The 7,193-nt window shown below is 45.2% G+C and overlaps 1 protein-coding gene across 1 annotated transcript; it reads left to right on the top strand.

Moving 5' to 3' along the window:
• Positions 1–226: 226 nt before the first annotated feature.
• Positions 227–4,592, top strand: cdca9 (cell division cycle associated 9; the record flags this gene model as incomplete). Its single annotated transcript, XM_080527555.1, has 8 exons — positions 227–353; positions 1,626–1,757; positions 2,241–2,287; positions 2,788–2,839; positions 3,550–3,604; positions 3,893–3,971; positions 4,338–4,424; positions 4,536–4,592. The coding sequence occupies 8 exons, from the start codon at positions 227–229 to the stop codon at positions 4,590–4,592; spliced, it is 636 nt and encodes a 211-aa protein (XP_080383681.1).
• Between the last annotated feature and the right edge of the window lie 2,601 nt (positions 4,593–7,193).

The following is a 7,193-nucleotide window of genomic DNA, read 5'->3' as shown; positions in this document are numbered from 1 at the left end:
ACATATCCTGTCTCACTCTATTGGTTTAATTGATTAATCAGCTGTGCACTGTGTGTTCCAACGGTTTACTGCACAGCTGATTAACCAATTTAACCAATAGATGAGACAGGATATGTTCATGCAAGGTGCCTTTCAGGAAGTAGTGGAGATCGTGCACCTAGGTGAACACCTGTCGCTTCAAACGGAGGTTCCAGCCAGGTAGGGACAGCTCAGCTCAGAGGACACCATGGCACCGAAGAGGAGGACACGGCTGGTCAGCGACAAGGCGGACGGGTCCAGCAGCGACGGGCGGCTGAGCAAAGAAGCGCGTCGCCAGAAAGCCCAACTCTTCATCCAGCAGTTCAGTAAAGAAGGTTCGGATCTCAAGTTTATTGTTGTTGAAATGTGATCTCTTGTATGTTGTTGTACCATTCTTTATAGCACAGCAGATTCCCCACATTCTGCTACTATCAACTTGCAGCAGCTAGCCTTTAACTCACTGCGAGACGCCCTCTCGAGGCATAAGCTAGTCCTCAACTCGAAGAAAAGGACATTCATGTTGTCTACTAGGGCTAGAAATGTGGACCTTCCAAAGCTTCTTATATCCACAGTTGACGGCTCCTCCATTGAGAGAGTTACCGACTACAGATATCTATCTGGGCTGTGGTTGGATGAAAAGCCTGTCATTCAAAACGCATGTCCCGCCTCGCCTCCAAACTTCGGCAAAAGGTGGGCTTTCTTTACCGTAATCGGTCTAAAAGGTGGGCTTTCTTTACCGTAATCGGTCTAAAAGCTGGGCTTTCTTTACCGTAATCGGTCTAAAAGCTGGGCTTTCTTTACCGTAATCGGTCTAAAAGGTGGGCTTTCTTTACCGTAATCGGTCTAAAAGGTGGGCTTTCTTTACCGTAATCGGTCTAGCTTCCCCTTGCTTTGTAGGAAGTGAGTTGTCGAGGCGGTATTCCTGTCCGTATTAAATTACGGTGATGTTATCTATAGGCATTCAGCTTCTTCTACATTGAAACAATTGGACTCAGTTCATCACTCAGCTCTAAGGTTTATTACCGGGGACAGTTATGACACTCACCACTGCATACTTTATGACAAGGTTGGCTGGCCCTCTCTTTCTCTGAGGCGCAGTTACCACTGGAACTTGTTTGTTTTCAAGGCCATCTGTGGCAAGCTTCCTCCTTATATCTCATCTTTATTGGACTGGAGTCTTGGTATTTATGTGACCAGATCTAATAGTTGGCTTTCTTTTCGGGTTCCGTATGCGCTTTCAGACCTGGGTAAAACAGCCTTTTTTATTGATGCCCCTGATACATGGAACACTCTGCAGCAAACTCTCCGGTTGGAGGTCCTCCCCTCTGCCTCTACCTTTAAACTCTTGGTGCAAAAACTGTATTCTACCGATTGCAATTGTTTTTAGTTTTTTTCTTTCTTTTTTTTCTTTTTAATCCTGTCTTGCTCACTGTTCTATTGTACACTCGACGTCACTGTAAATGAGGGTGACCTCAGTGCCTATCGAGTTTTAAATAAAGGTTTGAAATGAAAATTAAAGTATATGACCCTGTAGACGACGCTGCCCGTCTCTCCTCCTCCTCCTCCTCCCCTCCTCCCCCCCCCCACCCCCCTCCTCCTCCTAACAGCCCAGGACCGCGTCGACGAGATGGAGTCCGAGCTGGAGCGGCTGCTGGCCTCCATGGACCGGGTGTTTCATGTGGAGCTGATGAAGATGCCCGTCGCGATGCAGAACACGTTGATTCAAGACCTCCTGGATGGTAAAGACTTTAGTTGAATTACTTTGAAATCCGAATTCCTCTTCTTCAAAAGGAGTTGGAATTGAGGGTGTGTATAATGTTCTCGGAATTAATGGGGTACTAAGGAAATACTGTCAACCCCAAGACGGCCAGGCCTACTGAATAATAATAATAATAATAACGTTTATTTGTATAGCACTTTTCCTGCAAACGTTAACGTTTCGGATTTAATGTTTCGGATTTCAAATGTTGCAGCTCAAAATGTCAGGGAGCTTTGAACCTACACTGTATGAACCCACTACAACAAGTAGCCTATGAGGGTAAATGTCAACACTAACAAGTTGATAGATGACAGAACAGTAATATTGGTAATGTAACAGATATGATGACAGAACAGTTATATTGGTAATGTAACAGATATGATGACAGAACAGTTATATTGGTAATGTAACAGATATGATGAGACTTGCTGGGTTAAGGATATGACGTCCCCTTCATTCCCAGCTGAAGCCAGTGACGCATCAGTTGGAGACGTCACCATGGCGATGAAGGTAACGTGACCAGAGGGTTTAAAGGGTTAAATGCTGCCCCCTTGTGGTCGACTAGAGCAGTACAATCTGACCAGAGCTGTAACCACAGTCTGACCATAGTAACTACAGTTTGACCATAGTAAATGCAGGGTAACCATAGTAACTACAGTTTGACCATAGTAAATGCAGGGTAACCATAGTAACTACAGGCTGACTATAGTAAATACAGGGTAACCATAGTAACTACAGGCTGACTATAGTAAATGCAGGGTAACTACAGTCTGACTATAGTAAATGCAGGGTAACCATAGTAACTATAGGCTGACTATAGTAAATGCAGGGTAACCATAGTAACTACAGGCTGACTATAGTAAATGCAGGGTAACCATAGTAACAACAGTCTGACCATAGTAAATGCAGGGTAACCATAGTAACAACAGTCTGACCATAGTAAATGCAGGGTAACCATAGTAACAACAGTCTGACTATAGTGCCATGATCTCACACTGTCATTGTAACAGACGGAGTCTCCTGAGAACTACCAGCCCCTGACCAGGAAGCCCAGTAAGAAAGGTGAGCAACTGATGGTGGTGATCAATACATTTATTGATTGGCGTCTGGTTGTCAATGGCTCTGTGTTGTGATTTCTGCAATGTGTGTGTGTGTGTGTGTGTGTGTGTGTGTGTGTGTGTGTGTGTGTGTGTGTGTGTAAGGTGCGCTGAAACGGAATGGATCAACTCTAAATGAGAGAGCCACCAGCCAACCAGCAAAGGTAGTTACTGGGAGGAGACTGTTACTGGGAGGTGTTACTGGGAGGTGTTACTGGGAGGTGTACTAGTAACCGGTCATTGTTTCAGAAGGGCACTGAGAGGACTCGGAGACTGGCCGGAAGTGCAAGCACAGGAAGCCTAAGGTAACCGTGGTAACCCTGCAAACTGTCAATCATTCATCATCACTAATGTCACCTCCCATCAGCACTAATGTCACCTCCCATCACAGCACCTCGGGGGAGGCTGGTGGAGGTAGAAGTCAGAGGACATGGGCTCATTGGAATGTTTGATTCCGTTCCTCATTCCATTCCATTCCAATGGCATTAGAATGAGGTTCGAGTCCTCCTGTTTTCTACCTTCACCAGCCTCTCCTGGTACTAAGTAACATCTCATTAGGAGAGGACAAGCGCTGGTAGCATCTTGTCCACTGCCAGACAAACAGCGCCCTCTGCTGGTAGCAGCTTGTCCACAGCGCCCTCTGCTGGTTGACCGTGTTGTTGTCTGTGCCCTCAGGAGTGCTGCCACTCCTTCCAGTTCCAGAGGCAGAACACCAAGTCGCCTCGCCAAAGTCAGTCAGACGCCGGCGGGGGCCAAACCCAGGTAGGGGGAGGGAGGGGGGGGGGCAAACCCAGGTAGGGGGGGGGGGGGGGCAAACCCAGGTAGAGGGAGGGGGGGGCAAACCCAGGTAGGTGGGGGGCTGAGATGGTGTGAATGTCTGAACACGTCAAAGGACACATTAACATGTACTTCCTTCCTCCAGCACGGTGACTGCTGATGTCACTGGTTCATATGGAAGGTTATACTGATGATGATGATGATGATGATGGTGTGTGTGTGTGTGTGTGTGTGTGTGTAGGTCTGCGTCGGCCAGCGACCACCTGCTGTGCTCCATGTCGGGGACGGCCCACGTCTCCATCTCCACGGCGCAGGGAGAGGTAGGTCTGACCTCAGCTGCTCAGGGTTCTGGAATGTCCTCAGGGTTCTGGAATGTCCTCAGGGTTCTAGATCTCAGCTACGTGTCCTCAGGGTTCTAGATCTCAGCTACGTGTCCTCAGGGTTCTAGATCTCAGCTACGTGTCCTCAGAGTTCTAGATCTCAGCTGCGTGTCCTCAGGGTTCTAGATCTCAGCTGCGTGTCCTCAGGGTTCTAGATCTCAGCTGCGTGTCCTCAGGGTTCTAGATCTCAGCTGCGTGTCCTCAGGGTTCTAGATCTCAGCTGCGTGTCCTCAGGGTTCTGGCCTTCTTAGCTTGTCGATGGAGGCTGATGATAATGACTTCCTCTTCCTCTCCCTCCTCTCCCAGACCTTCTGCATCTCCAACGAGTTCAAACATGAGATGGACGCCGGCCTCCTGGACGACACGGCTGTGGAGCAGATGCAGAGCCTGATGGTAAAACAAAGGTTTTGTTGTTGTTTCTTGTGTTTTTTTTGGTGTTCTTTTTGTGAACCCGAGCACAGTGTTCCACCTGATCCACCCTGCGACTGTCTCCTTCCTGTCTAGTCACTGATGAGTCACCTGACGAGCAAGGCCAAAAAAGAGGCCAGCCACAGCGTCTGACAGGGCGGGGAAACCCAACGCTGCTTATTAATGTTTTTGTACGTTTTCATTTGTGTGTTTTTATTTGTATGTTTCTATAAAGCAATAAAGATTTATATTACACACTGGTGATTTTAGTATGGTATTTCTGGAGGGAAGCGTTTCTGGAGGGGCAGTTTTGTATCATGTCACCGTTATTAAAAAATGGGTTCTGAAAGGTCTAATAATAATTGTCACATCATCTTGTACTCTGAAGATTCCCTGTCTGATCCTCCATTATCGATCACTTCGGCTCCTTCAAAGCCATGTCACGCAACAGCGAAATATAGTTTATTTATTATAATGCACATAGCCAGACAGAGCCACAGAATGCTGTATCTCATCTCAGGATGTTTGCTGCCCTCCATAGGTACAGCATCATGTCGGCTTACCTGACTGTCTACATGTTTCCAAGGGCAAAAGTGGTAAGATGAGGTAGGAAGTTATTGCAGAGACCTAAACCTCAAGGAGGCCTGGCTCTACCTCATTTTAGGTTTTACTATTGGGCAACCAACTTTAGAGTTTTACAGTTTTGGGCTCGGTTTGAGAACTCCCCTTTATTACCTGGGTGGCTGAAGCTGGAAACCTCCTCTTCTAGCCCTGCGTCACTGACAGCTCTTGCACATGCACCTTTAAACTTCTCCTCTACTCTATACACAAAAAATACCATTGTTAAATCAACACTCAGGATCTGGAATCAGTTTAGGAGACATTTTGGTTTTAAATCATTTTCTTTATTAGCCCCAATTGCAGCTAATCCTGTCTTTCCCCCCTCCTTGATGGATAGAGGTTTTCTATCCTGGTCCACTCTTGGTATTACAACATTCAGGGATTTATATATAGAAAACACATTTGCATCATTTGAACAACTGTCTGAGAAACTCCAGAGACTACATTTCTTTAGATACTTGCAAATACGTAGCTTTATCCATAATATCAATCCTCAATTTCCCAATCTCCCAGTTGCCACCCCTATTGACCCCTTTTTGAAACCTGTACCTAATACAAAGGGCATTATGTCTGTTATGTACAACTTTATTTTTACATTGCGCCCTTCCTCATTGCAAGATATTAAAAGGAGATGGGAGGAGGACCGAGGTGGAGAAATTACAGAAGACCTGTGGGAGAAAATTCTACGTAGGGTCCACTCTTCATCAATCTGCGCTAGGCATGGGCTGATTCAGTGCAAAGTTGTCCATCGCACACATTTTACTAAGGTTAGACTAGCTAAGATTTATGATGATGTCGAGCCCACCTGTGACAGATGCCATCAGGCCCCTGCCACACACGGTCACATGTTTTGGTCCTGCCCCTCCCTACATAATTTTTGGTCTGACATTTTCCAAACCATTTCAAAATGTATTGAAACTCCGATCTGGCCAACGGCCCTAACAACTTGTTTTGGTGTGCTCCCTGCCAATCTCTCACTACCATCATATAAAGCTGGCCTGGTCGCCTTTACAACACTTCTGGCCAGACGTTTGATTTTACTGCAGTGGAAATCCACCAATCCTCCATCTCACTGTGTGTGGCTTAGGGACATTTTATACTTTATTAAAATGGAGAAAATAAGATGTGTCAGGGGGGGGGATCAACACTTAGATTTTATAAAACATGGGGTTCTTTCCTTAACTATATTAGGGCCCTACACCTGCCAGATGCCCCATAAGGAGTAGGCCATCTGGTAGACCTACCCAAAATTACTCAATGGGGACAGCTGGGTTAGGTTGAATGTGTGTGATTAACTAGTGGAACCATATATACGGGCCCCATATATTTCTGACTCTTGACCACTATACTTTAGGCTACTGCTTATTTGTTTTAGGGTATACAGACAATTTATTTGAATATCTGGACCTCCAAGCTATGTGCTGTGTGTTTGTTAGGTGTGGTTTCTCTTTTTTCTCTTTTACTTTACTTTATTTTATTTCATTTATTTTTTACGTCCTTTTTATTTTTTATTTTGTTGTTGTTGTATGCGTCTGTGGGTATATATGGATGCTGTATCATTTGATTACCTCTCTGGCTGTCATGTTTGTATGACCCACTATTTTGTGTTGTGGAAAATCATCAATAAACAATTTTATTTTTTTATTTTTAAAGTGGTAAGATGTGTGTGTGTGTGTAAGATGTGTATGTGCAAGATCTGTGTGTGTAAGATGTGTGTGTGTGTGTGTGTGTGTGTGTGTGTAAGATGTGTATGTGCAAGATCTGTGTGTGCAAGATGTGTATGTGTAGTATGTGTGTGTGCAAGATGTGTGTGTGTGTGTGTGTGTGTGTAAGATGTGTGTATGTGTAAGATGTGTGTATGTGTAAGATGTGTGTATGTATACATGGCATAGGTGAGAATTAGGGGTTATATGTCCAAGCAGGATCTTGAAAAACGTATCCAAGCTTTTATATCCAGCAGGTTGGCCTTTCAGGACTCTTCAAACAGGCACTTGGACAATTACAACCTGCTGCAAGAGTCCTGACTAAAACTAGGAAGTTTCTTAGATCAGTACACTGGCTCCCTGCATCTCACAGAATAGATTTTAAAATCATGCTTCTGGTCTACAAATCTTTAAATGTGGTAGGGCCAAA

This window comes from Nansenia antarctica (genome assembly GCF_963989245.1).
Source record: "Nansenia antarctica genome assembly, chromosome: 3".
Taxonomy (NCBI): Eukaryota; Metazoa; Chordata; class Actinopteri; order Argentiniformes; family Microstomatidae; genus Nansenia; species Nansenia antarctica.
Note: the sequence above shows the minus strand (reverse complement) of the source record. Positions and strands in the feature narration are given on the sequence as shown.